The sequence below is a fragment of the Crocodylus porosus genome, unplaced genomic scaffold (genome assembly GCF_001723895.1).
Source record: "Crocodylus porosus isolate Cpor-Errol unplaced genomic scaffold, CroPor_comp1, whole genome shotgun sequence".
Lineage (NCBI taxonomy): Eukaryota > Metazoa > Chordata > Crocodylia > Crocodylidae > Crocodylus > Crocodylus porosus.
Window position 1 is genome coordinate 3,661,094 of NW_017728925.1, and position 22,273 is coordinate 3,683,366.

A 22,273-nucleotide genomic window follows, 5' to 3' on the forward strand; every position below is an offset into this window, starting at 1 on the left:
TCATCAGGATCAGAGCTGCCCATCACCCACAAAGTGTACCACAGCCTTGTATGACAGGAGGCTGCTGAGGCCTGATGCTGCACTGCTGGAAACACTGGGGACACAGCATCAGGGCGTACGGAGGGCAGCACCCCTCTGATGCCTGCTGCTGCATGCAGTGTGGAGCTGAGCTGGCCCCGTGCAAATGGAGCGAAATCATGAATATGGAGTGGCAAGCTGCTCTGCCAGCGCCTTTATAGCCCAAGAGCATCAAACACAGCACAGGGTGGCTGGAACAGAGGGTGTCTTTGCTTGCCGAGTCACAAGGCTGTAGGACACATGGAACACATTGTTACCCACTGCCTCCTGGCAGGCAGCTCAGTCCCACTGTGAGAGCCATTGTCTGAGGCTATGGCTCGGTCCTGGGAGGCTGGGCTTACATCCATTCAGTCACAATTTCAGTGAGTTTGGTGGGTCTCACTGCTCCCAGCTGCATGTCACAAAAGCCTCATGTAGTTCATTGGACCGAGGCTGGGATGCCAGGGATGGCACAGGGCTGAGAGGCAACCCCCAGGCTGGGATAGTGGGCAGCTGTAGATCTGGAGGGGAGGGCACTGGCAGAGCTGTGCACATGCTGCGGGAGTAATGGAGGCAGGCCTGCCTCCTGCCAGGGTGGTGAGCTGCATGACCTGGCTCTGAACTTAACCAGCCTTTCTGAAGCACACGCCATCTGGGATGGAGAAGCTTGGGCTGAAGCATGGTACCAACAGCCTCTCTTTTGCCTTGCTTCACACTTCTGCCCCAGAGCTGCTCCACTGCCACTAGCTGGGCCATAAAGTAACTGGGTGACAGAAGTATTAGTTTTGGCTCTGGGACTCCCTGGGCACTGCTGGGAGTATAACCTTCAATGCGGAGTATAAATTCTACACTGGACTGGCTGGGTCCACTGCCCCCATTCCCACTCCAAACTTGTCAGCTCTGGGCATCCCCTTGCCTGAAGCTCATGCCTGTACCTCAGGAAATGTGCTGCCTCCAGAAGGGCTACAAGCCTCTCCAGGAGATCCAGGGGTGGCTCCCTGGGTGCTCTACCAGCTGCTTCTGTGCCAACAGCTCAGTCCAGCCCAGCAAGGGCTTTGCTCTGCTGAGGGGAGCAGCAGCAACCCCCAGGGGGATGCTGGCCAGGACACCCAATTCCTGCTGCTCTGTGCTGCCCGACACTCCAACCTGGTCCTCCTGCATTGATGGGGAACAGGAGGCCCTTCCAGGCCAGTGTCTCCTTTTGGAGCATGATGTCTTTCCTTTCCTTCCCTTCAGGCAACTACTTATCCAGGATAAGGAAGAGCAGCACCAGGAGCACGATGGGCAGGAATACGAGCAGCAGGCTGAGCATCTCAGCCACCAGCAGCGCCATCAGGGCCAGCAAGTAGCAGCAGCGACATTGCTGCTCCAGGCGTCCCAGGTGGTGGATCAGGCACAGGGGGTAGCGCACACAGGGCAGGCAGCCCACCATGCGGCCCGTGTGAAAGCGCACCTGGAAGTGGTGCTCCAGGGCCCCCCAAAGGCCTGGCTGCCGCAGGGGAAGTGTGTGTGGCACAGCCACAGGCGAGGGTGGGGATGGCTGGGTATGCAGCAGCAGCATCTCCTCCTGCAGCTTGCAGATCTCCCACTCCAGCATGGGCGTCTTCTGGCGGCAAATGGGGCAGCGCACACGCCCAATCTCAGCAGCATCTGCCGCCTCCATGATAGCATTCAGACAGTTGTTGCACAGCACATGGTTACAATTGAGCAGGGCCTGCTTGTGCCGTGTGCCATCATACGGCTCTGTGCAGATGGGACACTCGTCCTCACTGTCACAGCCTTCTTCCGCCTCAATGCAGCAGGACGCAACCACCCCTGCCCCATCACTGGGAGCCTGCTCCCCTTCCTCCCTGCAGGGCAGGATCAAGGACAGGCTCTGGCAGGAGGCCCCTTCCAGGCTGGGGAGCTCTTGTGGAGGTACAGGACTCTGGCTGCTGCTGGGCTCTTGTGTCTGGGGGGTGCTGTCCAGGGCAGTGGGGCCATCGGGCAGGTACACCCCCAGCAGCGATGTCCTGGGGCAGCTGCTGATGGATAGTGATTTGGGGGTCTCCAGCAGAGGCTCTGGCACACCCCCCAGGTCCCACTGGTCCAGCTGAGTGCTGGGCACCTCACCTGAGGGTTGAGCACCCCCTCTGTGCTCAGGGGATGCTGCTGTATCGCTCTGGCCACAGATGCAGGAGCTCGCGCCACATCCCACAGCATCATTTTCCCCTTCTGACCTGCACAGGGGCCTGAAGCCAGAGTCATTCTCCTCTGTGTCTGATTCCTGACATGCTTGCAGCTGCTTCATCATAGCAGCAGCAGAGAGACTCCCAGCGGGGGCTGGCTGTGCTTGTGTTCCCCCTTCTTCCAGGACGGCGGTGAAGAGTCAGGCTGCAGCAGGATGTGTCCAAGGGCCCGGGGCAGGGAGCGGGCTCTGCCTACAGGACAGCTGTCCCGGGCTGGCACTGAGGGGGATTAACAGCACCTGTGTCTGTTCTCTGTCCTGGTGCCCTGCGGGTTCATCCTTATGCTGACCCCCAGGTAGACAGGCTGAGGCACCAGAAGAGAGCTCCCATCCCACACTCCAAGGATGGCACTCCAGTCTGGGCAGACACGTCCGTCACCCCACAAGAGCAGCTGCTCCCCTCTTCCCGTTTCAGTGCAGATACTGACCAGCCCCAGGAAGACAAGTCCAGTGCTAGCACAGCAGGCAGCCTGCAGGGCGATCGGGAAGGGCTGCTCCCACAGCGTTCCCTTGTCCAGTCTTTCACATCACAGCAGGAGCCCTGGAGCTCTGTCTGGTTCCTTCCAAATCCCAGCTGCTCTGGGGAGCTCCTTCCAGGGGAAGGCTGTCAGCAGCTGGGAGGCCAAGTGTAGACAGTCTGGTTTGTCAGCTTCTGTAATCAACTCTGGGAGAGCAGGCAGCCTGTACCAGGCCCAGCCAGCCTCCTGCCAGCTCCAATCAGAGCTCATGGGGTGGGGCTGGCTCCAGTTGGATTCTTCCTCATTCAGCCTTTCCTCCAGCTCACCTTAGCAAGGTCTGGGTTCCCATCTGCAGCTAATGCATCACTGCTCCCCCCTCCCCGGGGCCAGGATCCGCTTTGCACCAGGACCTTGCACTCTTCATTCAGGTCTGGTGCCCACTGCCCTGAGCCCTGCTTTGTTCCCCTGAGGGCTGCATGGGATGGTACCATGATAGTCCCACTGTTACTGCAAGTTTGGCTTGCACCCCCTGTCTTGCCATAAAGTCCCTGCTGCTCCCTGCACTCCCTGTTTTTTTATCACCACTGTCTTGGTGCTTCTGTGCCTAAGACTTTGCAGGGCAAGTGCCTCCTCACCCAGGTGTTTCCCAAGGCTCCTCCTGCCTTCACTGTGACCTCAAGCCTCCAAGCCTGTAGCCCTCCCCCCAGTACTACATCCACTGGCATTTTTGTCGGTCCAGCTTCAGATTGGTACTCATCTTCTGGCCACACCCAACCCAGCCATCTCCTGTCAGCCCCAAGCCTCCTTTGGCTTTCACATTTTCCATGAGCCATGGGCCTCAGCAGATACAGTTGCACTTGCTCAGGGTGACCCCTTTTATTTGGCTCATACATTTGTAGCCTCTGAAGATCCTTGGTTTGCATCTTCCTCAGTGGCACTGACAGCCTCTTCAGGGACAATCACAGCCCTCCTCCCACAGTGTTCAGGAAAGAGATTTGGCCAGCCCACTCAACATATTATCAGCTACCCCCCTTTTGTTCCTGACCCTCACCGGGCATCAGGTTCTAACCAGGCATCAGACTCAGTGCTCAAACGCAGGCCAACCTGAGCCTGCTGGAAACATTTCCACCCCAGCACTGCCCTGCCTCATGCCTGGGCCCTTCATGTAACCAGAGTTGGTGTTCTGGTCTGAAAAGCTCTGCTACACAGCCTGGCTCCTCCTCATAGTGTACATGCAGCCCAATGCCACAGGCAAGAAGAACCAGGGATGAAAATTAGAAGGGAAACGTGCTACCACAGCAAGGAGTCCTCAACCCAGGTTGGAGTGGACATGAAAAAGTCCTAGCAGGGAAGAAGGAAGCCTGGCATGCCCTGCCCTTCCTGAGCCTGCTCACAGGATGTGGGAGAACAGGTCTTCCAGCTCAGCCCCTTTCAGTGTAAGGCCACCACTGGCTAATTAACGTGGGAAAACTTTATTTTATCTACACCCTACTTATAAAATCAGTCCAGCTACAGAGTGATGCAGAAGATAAAGCTTTAACAGTCCCACATATGTAGGCTGCCCAACCACCTGCAAAGGCCCATCTGCTGATCCAGGGTGGGGGCCAGCATGGTCACACTGCTGGCATGCACAACATTCACTTCCCCTTCCTGCCTGAGAGCATTCCCATCCTGGCCTGGGGCAGCACAGACATCTGCTCCCAGCTGTAAAGAAACTGGCCTGGGGACTGACTCACATCCAGGACACTAATTACTATTTACACAGTGGCTACAAAGAGCTGGATAGGAGTGATGACCTGAGCTCCACAAGCCCAAGACACTGGGCAGAGGTAATAGCATAGGGGCACTGCAGACACACGCAAGTCAGGAAAGGGGCTGGATGGGGAAACCACAGGGCCAGAGGAGCAGGAAGAGGGAAAGGGGGATAACAGCACAGAGGAAGCAGATGCTAAATGCAATCCTCACACCACTTGTTACTGGTGATAACATGTGTAGAGGAAAATAGTAACCTGTACCTGCCCAGACCTGGGAAAGCTGCACTGTGGAGCCATCCCACTCCCAGCAGTTGAGTGATGGGTGGTCATTCAAAGCGGGGGAATTGCATTGGCCAGCCTGGGGCAAGTTCCAGCCCCACTTTTGCCTCTCAAAGAGGCCCATGACAGTAAGGCTCAGGGAAAAGACCCACACTGGACTTGGGCTCCTAGCCGTCACACCTGATATCTCAAGCCAAGGCAAAGGGAGCCAGGAGTCTGCTGCTACCTGTACTGGGGACTGGCTACCTGGTGAGAAGTGTAATGAAACCCTTCCTTCACTGTACAGCTGCATCTGAATCTGTATCCATGCCCTCTGCCCCACCAAAGGCAGATTCCAAGGGCAGGCTCTGCGACTTCCCTGGGCCTGTGGCCTGTGGCCTGGTCAAACAGCATCCCCAGACCCTTGTGCATACTTTCAGCTTGGTGCCCAGCCCATATGGACTCTAGTCACTCGGAACTGCAGTGCAGGTGCTACAAGCTGGAGGGAGCAGCAGGGCTGGCTGCTGGGCTCCACGAGGGGGTATAAAAATGTGCAACATTTTAATTATCCTGCTGAGGTTTCATGGCAGCCCTTGAGGAAAGGGGAAGTTCACACTTCGAGAGGTGGGTTTAGGGGGTTGGTAAACTCCAGAAGACACCAGGGACTGCTGCTTCAAGCACTCCAGGGGCCCCTAGGCAGCAGAACACATTTACAGAACACAAAGGGCTCTGATTGCACAGACAGCACACTGGGAGTTCAGAGACCTGGTTTATTCAGGACTTTGCCACACGCCCGCTTGGGCCTGAAGCAAGTCACAGTTGAATTCTCTGACCTGCACAGAGTGGGAATAACGGCACTCCTCAATACTTGTGGGCAAGGGATCAAGGGAAACCTACTCGCAACCTCCCAACCCATAGCTGTTGTTCCATGTGCTCCATCTAGGAATTGCACCAGATCACACGTACCCTAGAACCCTGGCTCCAGGGGCAGCAGGTTGTGTCCATCTAGCACCTTAAGCCACAGAACAGCCGAGTCTGGGGTCTTGGTCCATACTAATGAGGTGGTGCTCACAATCCCAGAGGACAACAGACAAGAATATAAGTGAATTTGGTTAGGATAGTAAGTGTCCATCACACTCCAGACAGCTATGAAAGACAAGGGTTGGCTGCAGCCAAAATTGCAAGGCCTGGCTTGGGGAAACTTAACAGCTGCCAGGCCGAAGCCCATCACCAGCAGGCCAGCCATGCTGGCTGAGACACCCTTGGACTGAGGTTGAAGCCAGGTGCCTGGGGGTTTATTAGACATGATTCCTGCAGGCTCACTCCTCTGTGCTTACATGCACTCAGCTGTGAGCAGGCCCAGCTCGGGGCTGGGATTATGACCAAGTTTCTGACTGGAAGCGACGGGATCGCTCTAAGGCTGCAAGGTACTCCTCAGCTTCTGAAGTAGACAGGCCTCCTTCTAGCTGGAACACTGTTTTTAGGGCCTCTGCGACACCCGCTGGCATCTCCTTGGCATTTCTGGAAGAGAAAAAGTGCCACTGTTGTGTGCCCAAGACAGGAGAACATGGTCCAGGCTCTGTACTTTAAAGCCTCTGCTGCACCCTTTGGACCCTGTTACATGGCATGCTAGCCTTAGTGACACTGCACATTCAGGGCAGACAAGGCCAAGCAGTCACAGAGCCAGAGGCTCAGCCAAATCATTTCCTGGCTTGTAAACAAAACCTGAGCTGGTACTTCCAAGAATGTGAGGGAGGTCAGTGTCACTCTGAGAATTGGCAGTGAAGTTCCTGCTCTTGAGTTGGATTGGCAGGAAGCAGAGGAGAAAAAAGCCCTCTTGATCTTACTATTAATGATGATAGCAATAATCATACTCAGTGATTACCTAATGCAAGATGCTGGACAAAGACTATGCTCCACCCTTCCATGGCCCCTTCCTCCCAAGGAACCCAAAGCACTTTATAGACACCAGGAAAGCCCTAAACATCTTTGTGGGAGCCGAACTAGCCCTACACTCCTTTCTGAGATTAGGAGGCAATAGCACACAGATTAAATGATTTACCCAAGACCACCTGGTGAGTCACTGGCAGAGCTAGGAATAAGGCTCCAGTCTTATGAGCACAGACCCTCTAATGCCAGACTGCACTTTCCAACTAACAGCCTGAACTATACCAGCCTCCGCTCAGAGTCAGTGAGTGCTGGGCAGAGATCTCCAGGGTTCCCCAAAATACAAATGTAAAATACTTAACAAATAAGGGCAAAGGGCTGTAGTGCAAGCCAGAAACTCATGTAGGCAGGCTTGGAAGCAGAGACAACCTGCCAAAGAAGTCAGGTCTCACAGGCTCTAGGAGAACACGACTGAAAGCACTAAGAGTAAGAGATGGTGTTCAAAGGTCAAAGGGCAGATGACAGGATCCCTCTGTAAATACCACTTTAAGTGCCAGATCCCTGTGTTAGCGAGTGCAGGAACTACACAGATATTTCACTGGCTTTTCATTTTTTGTTTTAGAGGCCCATGAGCAAAGTCCAACCTAAGTTCAGACTTTCAGTCTCAACATGCCATAGGGGAAAGGTCCAGAGAGATCCCAGTTTTGGCTCTGGTACACCGCAGTGACTGGTCACTGTTGCTTTGGATGCAGTGGTGTCTCCAACCTAGCTTCTAATTGGGACAGACTGAGCCTTATCAATGGCTTTGTTCTTTTCTTCAGGAGCTGAGAATTGAGACCTACTGACTCCTCTTAATAGGGACCACAGACATATTAAAGGGCATGTGTCCATTAATTGCTTAGGAAACTGGAGACTTTGGGATCTTACTGGCTCTTTCTCCATGCCTCTATTCTCACAGAGCAGTGCAGGCAGCTGGCCACAGAAAGTACTCCTCTTCCTTAGACATGGGCTGTGCCTTGCTGATGCAAGCTTTGGTCACCTCCAGACTCTGTGTGAGGTTGGATACAAAACCTCAATCCTTAGCTGGTGCATAATGTGGTTGGGGCAAACGGAGAAGCAGCACATGACGGGGCCCATGCCATGCTCTGCTCTGGCTGAGGACCAATTTCTGAATGCAAATCATGATACTGGATGGCTATAAAGCCCTATAAGGTCTAGGCTGCCATTATCCCGGATGCTGCCTCCATTCTTTACCTTATCAAATAGTTTCCCTGGGCTGTGGTGCTGTAGCTGAAACTCACGGAAAGCAGGGGTGGGGGGAGAGAGTGAGAGCATTCTAAAATTCTCTCCACTTCATGATCACATGACCTATAGAGCTGCATGCCTCCTTGCTTGTAGGTGCTCTATTCAAGATTTCCCCTAGGGAGATCATTGGGATCCTGTTTGCAACTGATCCCTGACAGCAGTCACTTGGAAGACAAGTGACCGTTCTGTTGATAAACAATGGACCTAGGGCATGGTCTGTTCTAGGAAACCACTGGAATTCTGAGTACTCAGGTACCCTGAGCACTGAAATAGATGCACCAGGCACATGTAATAATGCCGTCCTGTAGGGACAACAGTACAGTGCTGCTAACCCCAACCTGGCTGCAATTCTAACTCTGGAAAATGTACAGACAGTTTCCCCACTGTACAACACTCTGCCAACTATCAAATCAGCAGGCTGTGCCATAGCAGGACTGACCACTCTGATTTCTACCTGGACGATAGGAAGAATGAAAATACCCCACTCCGACACTATTCAGATGCACCCTGAGATGGCAGCACCCTGAGCCAGCCAGTACTTACCCAGCCAGGTAGATGTGAGCATTGTCACGGCTCAGCAGGTTCCACACCAGCCCTTTGTTTTCTCTGATTCGGTGCTGGACATAAATCTTTTCCTCCTGTGGGGAAGTACACACCATGATAAGCAGCAGTGGATTCTAGCTGCCAGCACAGACACCAGTGCTGCTCATCTTGCTAGAGAAGGTAGAGAGGGGCAAATGGTAGGATTCCTCCCCTATTACTGATTTGTTAGTGTTCTGAACAGCCCAGTTTGTACCAACCCCATCTAGAAGCAGGCAGAACTGATCCAGGTGCTTCACAGTGCCCGCAGACCTAGACCATACAACCATCGCTTGCACTGCAAGCTTCTTGGGGACAGATCCTCATCCTCACTGGGGCAAAACTGGGAGGGACAAGCCACTATGACGTGAACACAGCAGGGCAATCGCTGAGAGACAAAGCCACATCAGGAACTGAGTGGCTACAGTAAATAGACAGGGATCCCTTCCCTGCACCTCTCCTGCCAGCAGCTGTAGGTACTAGTTGGTGCACTGCTGGGCCATGACCTAGAGAAGCTGCAAGCTATAGATTCCCTAGAAATAATCCTTCCAGCCATCTCCAACCATCCCCACACCCTCAGACTAGCACTGAAATACAACTGTGACACTACCTGTCCTCAGACCATCCCAAGACTGCAGCCGTGCCAGTGAAAAGCTTGCCATGCCTTGCCCCTGCCTTGAATGAAGACTTTCCACCTTACACCAAGTGCCAAAGCTTAAGACTGCTCCTCCTGCCATTGGACCAACATTGGACCCCTACCCCTTTGTGGGGCTAAAACCTACTCCTGCAACTCAGAAATGCAGCAGGGCTAGCCTGAAAAGAGGGGGCCAGGCAGACAGGTGGTGACTAGTTCATTGCATCTCCAAGCAGCTTCCTTCTGGGGTATGGCAGGGTAGTAAAGCTGTCCTACTGTAGCAGGATCCCTCAGAGAGGACAGCTCTCAGCACCTGCCCCTCTAATGCAGCTATGCCAGCAGCAGCGAACTGGTCCAGGCCCTTCACTGCTAGGTCCATTGGAAATGATTGGCTTGAGTGCTACAGATACACTACAGTGAGCATGAAAATAGGGAAGACTCATCTTTGCCACTGGTGGAGCTGAATGGGCACTAGGTGTACCTCTCAACCCTGTCCATCATCTTTGCCATTAGTGAACCAGCAGCAGGCAAGTGAGACTACTGCACTTTGCCCCTTTCAATCAGGCCTGAAGTAAGGAAGTGCCATTTTATACTCAGTGGATTCTGCTCTCTGCACAAAGCCTGGATCCCCTCCCAGGTGCCCTGGTTCAAATGCATGCAGTTACCCGCTGTGGAATGCCCTGCAGGGTCGGGCTCTCTGGCGAGGAGATGTGTATACGTAAGCTCAGAAGAGGGTCCGAGATGCTTTATCAAATGGTGAAACAGTTGTAAAAACTATTAGAGTCCAACACATTGCTCCTACCACTAGCTTCTGGCTTCCTGCAACACCATTGACCATTGTACTTACTGCTACCTAACAGCCTACTTGTGTCTGTAACTTGCTTATACCACCCATGAATCATTGATCAACCCTGTATAAACTATTGATAAACATACCAGTAACATGGAGCAACCCAGCACAGACACTGAGGCAGAGTGCCTGACAGAGCTCATTTCTACCCTCCCACTAAGCCAGGCTCTTAAAACATTGCTCATTATGGGCCAGTGAGTATTTACCCTGGCAACCTGGCCCTTCCCCATCAATAGTTGAAGCTCAAGAGACTGTGACTGGATTTCAACCATTCCAGGCCACTATGAGATGCAATGTGGACATGTGGAACACTCCACCTCCCTGGTAGAAGTCCCCAAAGCAGCTCTTGGTATGGGCTGCCATTGGTGCAGGTATCAGTCTCCCAAGCTAAAATCATTCCATGCATTTGTCCCAGGAAGTAGTCATACTGGATAGGAGGCAGCAAGGTCATCTGAGGCGCAAAGCTCCCCCCCAGTCAGAGTTTGGCTGAGATGGCCATCATAGGTGAGCAAACACATTGTAGGCACTGACAGCCAGCCATGGCCACCCACAGCTCAGCATCGTTAATGTTGATCAGCTAAGTGCTGACAGTGGTTCTGCCCATGAGGCTGGGACTCTGCTCAAGTCCTTAAATGACCCACTGCTAGTTGCACAGCCAGTAAACATCCTATGTACTATGGCTCTTCAAAACCAGAATGTGATGTGCTGGAAACATGCAAGGGGAGAGCTTAAAACAGGGCGCAGTCTCCCTCTTTCCTACAAGGGAAAGGTCAGGAGAACAAGGGGATTGAGATGGTGACTCAGGCTGGGGGAGGGAATTCCAGGCACTTCCTGAGTCTTGGTTCAGGCCAGGATCTTGGAGCATGAGCACTTGTACGAGTCAACAGGCTTGCCAGCCCTCTGTAGAGGGAAGAACCCAAGTGCCTGCATGATATATCATCACTGCATTTTGGCCAAAAGGTTCTTTCAAACCATGTTTCCTTAGAAACTGTCAAGAAACGGTGTCATTACCCTTCTCTAGGTCTGCACTGAATGCATAGGTACTTTGTTTCCCAGCTCCCCAGAGTATTTCTCAATGTCTTCTTATTCAGGAAAGAAGGCACACAGTACAGGCAGCCAGACCTAGCATCGTGAGTGCACAAAACAGGACAGGATCACACAGACATGGATGCAGCACAATTTCTATCACCTCTTGAAAGGAGTTATCAAATGTCTAGCTGAAGAGGAACATCAAGGCCAGCAAGCCTCAGGCTGAGCCCAACGTGGTGGGACTTAAAATGTACGTAAAGGTGGCTGGATTATCAGAAACGACCTGGATTTCAAAAGAGCTTTTAACCCAGCTGCTCCTTAGAGGTTGCTGAGGAAAATTGTTGGGCAGGGGTGAACAGCAAATTCTTATTTTGCCTCAGAGGGGCTGTGACAGGAAGGCAAGAGCCTGCAGCACAAAGCAGAGTAGCTCTGGGCTAGCTGCTCTCATCTATTCATCCTCAATGTGGAAGAAGCAGCTGACAGCAGGTGGGTGACGGACACTGACAACACCTGGTTGCTTTGGGCCTTTCTCCCATTCCTTCCAGAGCCTGTGGGAGCAGGACTGGGCGCTGTGTAAGTTTTCCAGCTCACTTGCTTCTGTTGCGGTCAATTAAACAGGAAAATAGTAGCAAAAACCCAACCAAACTCTGCAATTATACAGTTAGGCAAAGGGCTGGGGAGATTTTGCAACGAGATTAAACTGATGTATTATGAGCAGCCAGATAAAAGATGTCTGAAAAATCAATGACAAGCATTAAGGAAGGGAAAAAAATGTAAACTAACTGGAAATAAGTTCCCATTCACACCTTTTCTGGAAAACATCCATATTCGAGTTGAAACTGGCATTGTGGGACCATTCTGGGGGCAGAAAGAGCCAGTACAATGAAGAATATCTGCATACAAGTTATTTTCAATAAAACTAGTTTGTTTGTAAGAGACATGTTAGCAGGCTGCACATCAGCAGCAAGTAAAAGGAGCCTGATGGAGAGGGAACAGTGCAGGGTGTTTTTCAGCTGCTGGGAGCTGGAGCATTGCAGAGCAGACAGGGCACAGGGGCTGTTCCACAGCTTGTTGGGGCTGTGTGCCTAGCTGATCTGCCTTGGGCTTCAAGGCTGCTTTTACACCTGGAAACAGCAGCTGTGCTGATTATAGATGAATGGGAGAAGAGTCAGCTGGACAGATGGTGCAGCAGAAGAGAATGGAGAAGCACAATAAGGTGATGTGGTACCCTGGCGACAGCGTGGCAGGCACCTCTGCTTACCTCAGGGCCCTGCCACTCAAATCCCCAGTGCCACCACCTTACAAAGATCAGAAGGCAGCTAGAGGGAGAGCTGGTTTTAAAGCAACTGAGGGATTGAGGTAAGAGTTTGAGTTGCCAGTGGGTAATTATCAGGGATCCTGGTTTTCTCTGATAAAAAAAAAAATCCCCAATTTTAAAATTAAAAAAAGTAACCAATTAAAATGAAACATCACTGATATATATATATATTAGTAGTGTTTCATTTTAACCGTGGATTTTGGGTTACTTTTTTAAATCCAAAAATTGGGGATTTTTTTTTAATCAGAGAAAACCAGGATCTCTGGTAATTATAGATGGGGTTGGAGGGGCAGAAGGGGTGGGGGTTGTCACTTTTTTCCCCCCAAGTTTACTACCATGGCAACCTTACAGGATCTTGGAGCCTTTTATCTGTCACATGCTCCACTTAAACAAAGCTGATTAACCACCGTGTTGTGCTCACACTTCTTTCAGAGGCCCCATTCAAACGACCTCTCCTGTTTTCACGCAGCACATTTGTGTACCCAGCTGGATGGTAACACTGAGCTCCTGGCAGAGGCTCATCTTCCCAGAGCCAGCCCCCTCCACAGAGTCCGGCCTTTAACCACTGGGTTCCACTAGAAACCGAACATACCAGGTTTATTCCCTGAGGGAGTCAATGGAGTTGGCTAACTCCATTACCCACCCTGGTTACTGCACTGAGGTCTCACACCCCAGCAATTACTGCACTGGAAGTGAAAGTGGTGGAAAAAAACCAGTCCTGTTCAGAAAGGTGCTTGGGACAGGCCAGAGCAGTATGGGGGGCATAATGCTGCTTATGTGGAGACTGGGTTTGGTGACCAACACCCTCTACAGTTTTAAGTCAGGCAGCTGAAACAATCTTGCCATGTGTAACTGACTCATGTGCAAGTCAGCTATACAACAGCATGCACTGGACTAGGAGTCAGGTACAGAAATGCAGAGCAAGCACCATCAGGGCCAGGCCATGACCACACCAGCATGGCAGCATCCTGGTCCTTCAGAAATACTGGCATGGCCCACATGCTCACAAGCAACATCCCCATCTTGGAACCGTAGCAATGGTGCTTCACGCTATCTTTCTGGAACCTGCCCCAGGGGAGACCTGCAGCTTTGGTGTCTACAGGCCTAGAATGACTGAGAAACAGACAGTGCCCAGCCTGGGAAATGAGTGGCCCTTCACGCGTTCATCCTTCTCTGCTGTAAGCCAACCTTAGGAAGGCTGTCATGTCATCAGGAGGGGGAAACTGCTCTACAGGCAACTTGACAGTGTAATCTACAGCTGTAACAAAGCCAGCCCTGCAATACAGGCCAGCAGAGCCTCAACCTCCTGCTGGAGGCAGATGCTGAAAGACAGAAGTGAAGCCCCCACACCAAGGAGGGAAAAGCACAGCCCTCCTGCCTGGCAGCCGGAATCCCCAGCTGGTTCCAGACAAATGTGAACCATCCCATGAGACAGGGTGACTTGCCTCAGCAGCTCCCCTGTCTCTCCAGGCGTTCTCCCACCCAGGGAAAGAGTTCTGGTTGCTACAGGCATTGCTCAGTTGTGGTCTTCCCCGCACACTACATATCTTATTGGACCGTCTCATACTCTGCCTTTTGGGTGAACACTACCAACCCAGATGAGCACATACCACTATCTGCTGGCATCACCATTGTCACCTGTCTCATCTTCTTGTCCCCAGATTCCTGTTGGCTTTGTAAATGGGAAGAGCTCTCCTATGTTCCCAAAACTGTACTGACTATCTGTACAGGAAAATACCCAACACTGTCTTCCCGTCTTGTGGGATTCCCACCCCCTTTTCATTAGTACCATGGCACCCATCAATCACTTTATGAGAGAAGCAGCACTGGAGTGCTCCATCTCTCCTTCAAATGCACCAGCCTGTTCACTAACCTGGTCCCTGGAGAAGGCTGTAAAGAGAGTCAGGAAGCCCTTTTTCACCAGCTCCTCCCATTCAGCCTGACAGTAGAAGTCCTTGGATTTCTGGCGGCAGCCGAAAAATAAACAGTTCCCTGCCAAGAAATAAGAACCGTGTTGGAGGGAACCCAGCTCCCCAAGGGAAGTGCTCTGAGACAGGCACCCATGAAATACACTTGGACCAGGCCTGCAGGTGCAGGGACTGCCTCAAAGACACTCCTTGAAAGCAACCATAGATAAGGCAGTGCGCCCCACAAGTATCCAGCCAGGAACTAGGAGTAGCATGAACTGGAGCAGGTGACAGGCACCTTCATCTTTAACTCAGGGGCAGCCTGTGGTGACAAGTGGTTCCAACCTGCTATACCCACTCTCTAGCCAGGTGCCCTGGCCCCTAGAGATAGTAGTGCCTGCCAGGTCCTGCAGACTCCATGGACAGCCTCTGACAAGTCCATATGCTAAGCTGACCCATATTCTGCCCAGCCATGCTTTCTGCTAAGGTGCAGTGGGTATGAGATAAGAGAAATGCCATTCCCCAAAAGTGGCATTTGCCTGCCACACTAATAAGGTGGATGGCCCCAGGAAGGATGACTGGCTCCTGGGAGTCTAATGGCTTTTCACTGGCAGCCTTCAGCTGTTTGCATCAGAACTGGAGCTGGGTTTTTGCAGGATATGCCAAGGCCACCATCACCCACAGCCAGGAAACTGCAAGCAAGTCCCAAGCCTTGGACAATGGCCCAGATGAGGCAGAGGTGGGAGCAGAGCCATTGCTCCCTTTGAGAGACAGCATAGGCTTGTGCATGGCAGCTGTGCTAGATCAGGAGCCCTGAGATCTGTACTTAAGCAGGTAGACCGCCTCAGCCCTTCCAGAAGGGACAGCCTACTTCCCAGGGTCAGCCTGTTCTTGGCCTCTCTGCTGACATTCCCCTGGGAGCACCATCAGGCCAGAAAGGGGGATGAGACTCCAACTTGATCCAGAGAGATGACACAGAAAGAGCCTCTCTGCACAGCTGGATTGGAAATAATGGCCAAAGGGTGTTAACCCAGGCCAAGGTGCCAACCCAGAACCTAATTCACCTCTCTGTGCCCCCATTTCCCAATCTGGAGGACCTGGCCCTCATGCCTTTCAACCAGATCAATCCAAATGCCAAAGATATACCCCCATGGGTGTATACATCCCACTCTGAAGAGCCTAAAAATCAAAGATTTGCCCCCCACAGCCCAAGGGGCCCAGATGCCAGAATTTCCTGGTTCTCCCAGCTCCTCCCACAAACTAAAGATTGTGCCCCTCACCTCCCATGGTACTCACCTGACAGGACCTGACCTCTAGAATCCCCCACCCTCAAGTCCTGGCTTAGGGTGAAGTTGCTGTTCAGCAGAGTGGCTGGGAGGGCTTGTATAGGCTAGGTCTCTCTGTGCCCTGTTTCTCTTCGGCTCCTTGCATCCTCACCTCCACCCAGCCACACTCTTTCCTCCACACTGGACACACAGTCTTTCCCACATCCTCTGGAGGATTATTCCCAACTGAGGACCTCACCTTTCCTGCCCTGGGCAACACGTTCCTGGACAGCTGCTCTGAAAGGTGCCACTCCTGTACCAGGGCCAATCATGATCACGGGGGTATCTGGCTTGGCAGGGAACTTCATTCCTCCTTTCTTTACCCAGAGAGGCACCCAGACATCACCTGCAAAAAGGAACAGACCAAAAGGGCATGGCTTGACCACCACAGATCTTGGAATTAGAACTGGAACATAAGCACAGCAGATATTCACCCCCCCACCCCATGTATGGTTCTGGGGCTGCTCAACCTGGTTCCAGCCAACCAGTACCCATGATAGATATATGAGAACTACCTGATGGTAAAACACCCCTTGCCCAGGGAGGGCTGCCCTGAAAGCAGGATCCACATGGTAGAACACACTTGACTTGAACACTGGTTGTGGGAGGTGAGGGGTGTTGGGTTACAAAGGTCTTTATCTGAAGGAATTGCTGGAGACCAGTACCCCCTAACTGTGGTGGTACGGATAGGACTCACCTTGACTGCAAGCTGGGTGGGAAAGGCCCTAGCCAGGTACTGGAAGCATGCCCAATCCTACTTAGCTTATAAAGAGTGTTGTGACCACAGCCTGCACAGTACATATGGAACCACACTTCACTCTAACAGTCACCCAGCTCACCATCTCTTCTGTAGGAACCCAACTGGAGGCCATGCTGTACAGGTCTCTTTAGATGGATGAGGTTGGTACACTCAGAAGTGTTCTCCTGCCCAGCATTAGTGCCATGAAGGGCTGGGACTACACTGCTGGCCCTCACAACAGAGGGAAGGGCCCAGGAAATTGGAAGCAGCCTACTGTGGCACAGCGGCTAGCTGGGAAAGCAGGCAGCTAGGGAAGGTTTTGGCAGCTGGACTCAGGAAAAAAGGTTCCAAAGCAGGAGATGGCTCGGGTCCTTGGGGTAGGGGCTGGATGTGCAGCAGCTGGGGCTGGCAGCTGAGAAAGGGGCTGTATGTCATGGGGTAGCAAGGCACTTCCTGCTGGGAAGCTCAGACCTATGCTCACTGCTGACAGGCCCCCAGGCCTGCCTCTTGCCAACTAATATGCACAAGTTCCATCCAGGCTCTTGCTAGCCGATATGCATGTGGCTTGTAGGCCCAAACTGAGGTCCAATGTGATCAGGTACCATGCTGAGGCCTGAGGGATGCCAGCCAGGTAGAGCACAGGCCCCGTCGCGGGTTGCTGAGGCGTGTCTTGTACTGCACCACAGCCATGAGAATCTGGATCCTGTTGGGGTGAGCCTGTGGAGAAAGGTTTCAGGTGAGGTGGAGTTCAAATGCAAAATGCCCTGGGCTACAGCTATGAGCTAGGGGAGCTAGCAGGCCCTTCCCTGTTCATGTGGTGAAAGGAATGGGCAAAGAAGTAAGTCCCCTCCATGCAGCCCTGCACAACAGGCAGCAGGAGATCCTCTGGCCAGACGGCATCGTGTATCTCTCTCAGCCAGAGCCGAATGCAAACCAGAGGGGACAAAGGGAGGGCTGGAATGTATAAACACGTGGATTAATGTGAAGCAAGCAGGAGACAAGGTACTAGAGTGGATAGGATGCTGGTCTGCAGGATTGGACCCACAGCCTGCTCAGGGTAGTAGTTTCTCTGGCTCTAGCTACCTGCATGCCCAGGCTCTTCTTTACCTGAAGCTGCCTCTTTGATCCCCTCAGCTGGGGGGCAAGGGGCAGGGGAGGGAATAGGGTGCTGGCCAACTGTCAGCACTCCCAGAGACAGGAGAAGCCCTCCCTGAATAGCTGAAAGGGGAAGAGATAGTCAAACCCCAGAAACCTGAACCTTAAAAGTTTGGGAAAAATCCTAACAGCCCTTGGGCATCTTCACTAGCTAGCAAAACCTCCTCCAGGGCTGGGGTTTCAATGCCATCTACTGGTCACAAAGGGAAGTGGTTTCCCCACCTTTACACTAACTATCCCCATTTCTACCACTGCCACAGACACGTGCAGGGTACCATGGCCCCCCAAATGCATAACAGAGAAACCAGGTCCATCCCTATCCCAGAGTATGACACCCCACTGCTCACAGGGACCAGTCAAATTTCAGGGCCTAAACCTCTTGCTATATCCAGTGTCTAAGCCCCATGACTTCAACGGGAGCAGGAGTGGGAGTGACCTAGGCTGGAGACTAGCTAGGCTGCAGATATCAAAACCTACAGCACTAACCATGCCATTGTCTCCAAGACAAGTAGCAAAGCCCTAGACATGGTCTGGACAGCCACAAGGTACAGAAGCAGTCTGCTCTCATCTACATGCCATGCTGGGTTTCTGACAGAAGATCTGCCTGAGGCAGGGAACCTATGCCATGAACTCTAGCCACAGTGATGTCAACTCAATGTGCCTCACATGAGAGCAAGAGGGTCTGGGATGCTTACCAACAAGGAGGAGGCAATAGAAAAGGCCCGGGGCCTGATCCGAGGGATGAGGTCCAGCAGGTATGCAGGTGGGATGGCACAAGTGGTGTGAGGGAAATCCCACAGGACCTGGGAACAACAGAAGTGTAAGAGAAGGCAGTTCCCATGGAGAGTCTTTGCCTTGGGAGGTCCCCATGGAGAAGAAATCTTCAAGCCTAGCAGGCACTACCCTTTGTTCAGCTGTTGAATGCTGGCTCCCACCTGACACACTCCCACCCACACTACTCAGCGGGAGAGCACCTAAGAACACAGCAGCCTGTGAGGTGGAGGAGGCCTCTACTGTACAGAGCTCTATAGGCAGCAGGACAGGTTTGCATTACCTGGCCGTATTTCAGGCAGTGAGACAGGCAAACCTGCTGTCAGTGGCTAGTGCAGCTTGGCCAGTTTCCCACAACAATGTTAATACTTTTTTAAAAAAGAATCTGAGAAACGCCATATACAAAGCGGTGTGAGGGGTGTGGTAACAGGGCAAATTAACTCCTGGAGCAAGGAAACATTCCAGTTAAGGTCACCTGGGTGACTTTACTTGGTCCCCTTGAAAGGGGGCACTACAAGACATATCTTTAAACACCTGATCACACACATTTCTATGCTTTTCTTGCTTTGACACCAGGTGGTTAGTGAAGCTGGGATTCCTGGTTCCTTCGCCCCTGGTAAAGTAGAGGATAGGGCTGGAAGTGTGTACCAGGGAGAAGAGGCTGAATGCTCAGGTATGGGAGAGAAAGATAACACACCTGGAGTAAGTGGCAAAGGCAGGGCCTGCTCCCTCCATCACTTTAGGGCAGAGATTGGCAACCTCTGGAGAGGCAGACTGGTTACATGAGGAAGTGTGTACACTAGGGCCTTAAAGGTGCCACGTTCTCAAGCTGCCAGCTGCCACCCCAGCCTTCTGTGCTCTGTGCCAAAGGCTGGGCGCTTGTGCCCCTTTGCAGATCCATTCACCCCCATTGTCAAATTAACCGCTCTCCATTGGTACTGGTTATGCTTTCTGGTGGCACTCACCACATGCTGTGTTAGTGGGGGAACAAGGAAAGCCATCCCTCAGCTATGAGCAGGGCAGCTAGGGCACTGCAGAGGAGACAGATGGTCTGGCCTGCCATTTGAGAAGATTCTAATCCGTTCTAGGGGAGCCACCACAAAGTTTCCTTGCGCTTTCTCCTGCATTGTAGTTCCACCAAGAAGAGCCCAGCTAGCCTTACTGCATCCCCATAATGAACAGCCTTCATCTCAAACAGCTGCATGGGGCTCTATACTTTGCTTACTCACTGGTGTGGGGGACTCCAGAGGCACATGAGGGGCTCCCTTTTCAGCAAGATATAATGCTGGTGTTCATCCCAGGGGAAGGCACCAAAGCAGAACACAAGGCCCAGACCTGCTGTGCAGCAGCAAGTAAAATTCATGACACAAAGCAATAACTCAGAGACAGTAAGGCAGAAAGAGCTAGTACAATCAATCTGACCTCCAGCACAGCACAAGCCAGCACGATCTCACCTAACAAGCCTTGCACTTGGCCCATCTCTCATGGCTGAGCAAGAGCACTTATTTTAGAACGAGAGTTTTTCAGTTTTGACTGAAATACTTCAAGGGATGGAGTCCTCTGCACCCATAGATAAACTGTTCCCAGGGGCAACGGCTCTCGTTGTAGAAGTATCTATGACTTCAGACTGGGCTTGACGGCCCCAGAAGCCCAACTTACTTACTCAGACTTGCTTCCAATATGAGTTGCTTTAGCTTCACTGAGCAGAGGCAAAAGCTCAAAGACCAGCCCCAGAAAAGCCAATTGAGTAGGTCTCCCAGCCCCCATTACTTACTCAGCTGCCCTACCTCGAGGGTAGTCCTGCGAGGCCGGTTGCAGTAACTGTATAGCTCCTCCTGACCTTGCGCAGAGCTAAACTCCTGCAGCTTTTCCCGCTCCAATTCATCTGGTGACAAATAGGACAGAAGCTCAAAGAAGGAGCGACGAGGGACACAAGAAATATCCAGATGATGGGTGACCAGATGCCAGATGGTGCAGGGCTGGGGCAAGTGGGCAGGAAGGGCCATGTCTGCAAGGCAAGATACAAATATCAAAGAGAGCCCTAGGGCTTGGCATTGACCTAAGTGAGGGGCAAGATGCCCAGGCTGCACAGCAGCCCTTTGTTTGCTGAAAGAGCTCTCCCTCCCAGCCCACCTCATGCTGGCCTTAGGCTTTGCTTCAGTCAGACTGGAGCAGGAAATGCTTTGAAACAAGCATAGGGCTGGTGAAGCTCCATATGGAAGCAGAGGCACTACTTTACTGCCCTGTCACAGAGGGCAGCTTTGCTCACATGCCGTTCACATGGGCAATCCCATTCAGGCTCCCACAGAAGCTCCCCTAACCTCCAAAGTCCTGCTTTCTCTCTTATATACCCATAAAACCTCTACTGCCCTCCTCTCCACTCTCCAGGAACAGTCCTGAGTGTGTCTGGCTTCCCTGGAGCCTGATTGGCTTGGGGGAAGAAAATCAGGAGTGTGACAGTTCAACCTAAATGAAAGTCAGAACCCACCCTGGCCTTACCACTTTCCTCTCCCCTTTACAAATTCCACAGAACACACCACTTCTTTGACCTCACCAGCCCTCCTGGCTGAGGCAAGAACTACTAGATGGATGCTTTAAAGGCATGAGTGTGCAACAAGTACTTAAACAGGAAGCTCCAGAGGGCATAGCACCTAGGAACAGGGAAGTACCCAAACAGCAGAAAAACTCTGTAGGGCAGGTAAACTGTCCAGAGTTCAAGCACACTGATAAGGAGGATCAATGACTCCTTTCAGGACCAAACACCTTGAGTTCAGAGGTGGTTTCAATTAAACCATAAACTGCTAAGGAACCACTTATGAGAGGTATGTGAGGTAGTACCCCCTCTGCAGATCGTGTGGGAGTGCACCTCTGGAGATTACAGAAACCGGGACAGCAAGGTAAATATGGACATAGTGTTCAGTGGTGGTGGTGGAATGGAAATGGAGTCTGGCATGGGCACAATAACATGGAATCTAAGTGTGAGGTCAGTTCTTGTTGCTGTGACAGGGTTTTCCCTGAGGTTGGGCATTGGAGATGCAACTATCTGACACCTGCCTCAAGAAAAGTCTGGCTTTGCTTTAAAGCATCCATCTAATAGTCAGTAACCTGCAAGACCTCACTGGGTTGGGAGCAAGAGCTGATATGCTGTAAATCACACCTAGTCTGGAACAGGTTGAGGACTATGAATAGAGCACTGGAGACCTCTTAGGAATACTCCTTCAAGCCCATCTCAAGCCAGTTGTCCAAGTAAGGGCAGATGTGTTCTGCATCATCTCACATGGGCTGCCACTCCCAAGCACTTCCTGAATTCTCTTGGGGATGAAACCAAACCAAAAGGGAGCACTCATATAGGTAGCGACTGATAGGCCTGGATGAAGTGGCTAGTATTTGCTTCAGATTCAGATTCGGTTGATTTAGGGGACAGTGATTTGATTCAGCAATTTGAATCACTTTCCAGATTCGATTCAGCCAAATCTGATTTGGAGATTGGGCTGCTGCTGAATCTCTGAATCAGCCAGGCCAGGCCCATCCCCCACCCACTCTCCCAGCCTGGCAATGGCTGCTTCGCCCACCCCAGCTCCTGGCTGTTTGGAAAAAAAAAGCCCCAGATCACTGGGTGCTGCCAGGCCGGGGGAGGGGGGGGTGATCCCCACTGCCCCACACTGCATGGGGACCTCTGCACAAGCCCCCTGACTCCCACCTCACTCCCCCAGCCCCCGCACGGGTGACCCACCCAGGTCAGCTCCGGCCCTTTAAGAAAAAAAACCAACAAAAAATCCCCCAGACTCAATGCTCCTGACGGCAGGGGACAATCCCCGCTGCCCCCCCACCATGTAGGGGACCCCCGAAGCCCCAAGGCCACTGCAGGAGTGGTGAGGCCCAGGGCCTTTCTTGGTTTGTTTTTCTCTTAAAGGGCCAGAGGCCTGGTGGGCGGGGCATCTGTAGAGGGGCTGGGGGAGCAGAGGGGGTTGGGGAGCTCATGGTAGAGCCCCCCATGCAGCATGGAGGGCTTTTTTTTTA

General features: G+C 52.3%; 1 protein-coding gene across 4 annotated transcripts in view; it reads right to left on the reverse strand.

Annotated features, from left to right (window-relative positions):
• Nucleotides 1-204: 204 nt before the first annotated feature.
• The window catches only part of NDOR1 (NADPH dependent diflavin oxidoreductase 1), a 39,070-nt gene continuing 17,001 nt past the window's right edge, over nt 205-22,273 (reverse strand). For 2 of the 4 annotated variants that reach the window (XM_019540585.1, XM_019540586.1), the window contains exons 9-15: nt 20,041-20,261; nt 18,178-18,285; nt 16,930-17,044; nt 15,788-15,934; nt 14,230-14,348; nt 8,490-8,584; nt 5,505-6,275 (exon numbers count right to left, since the gene is read on the reverse strand). In XM_019540585.1, coding sequence (XP_019396130.1) covers nt 6,131-6,275; nt 8,490-8,584; nt 14,230-14,348; nt 15,788-15,934; nt 16,930-17,044; nt 18,178-18,285; nt 20,041-20,261 — 950 coding nt within the window. In that variant the 3' untranslated portion in view covers nt 5,505-6,130. Of the gene's footprint in view, nt 1,213-5,504; nt 6,276-8,489; nt 8,585-14,229; nt 14,349-15,787; nt 15,935-16,929; nt 17,045-18,177; nt 18,286-20,027; nt 20,262-22,273 lie in introns of those variants that run through there. The other 2 variants (XM_019540587.1, XM_019540588.1) reach the window with 2 other exon arrangements.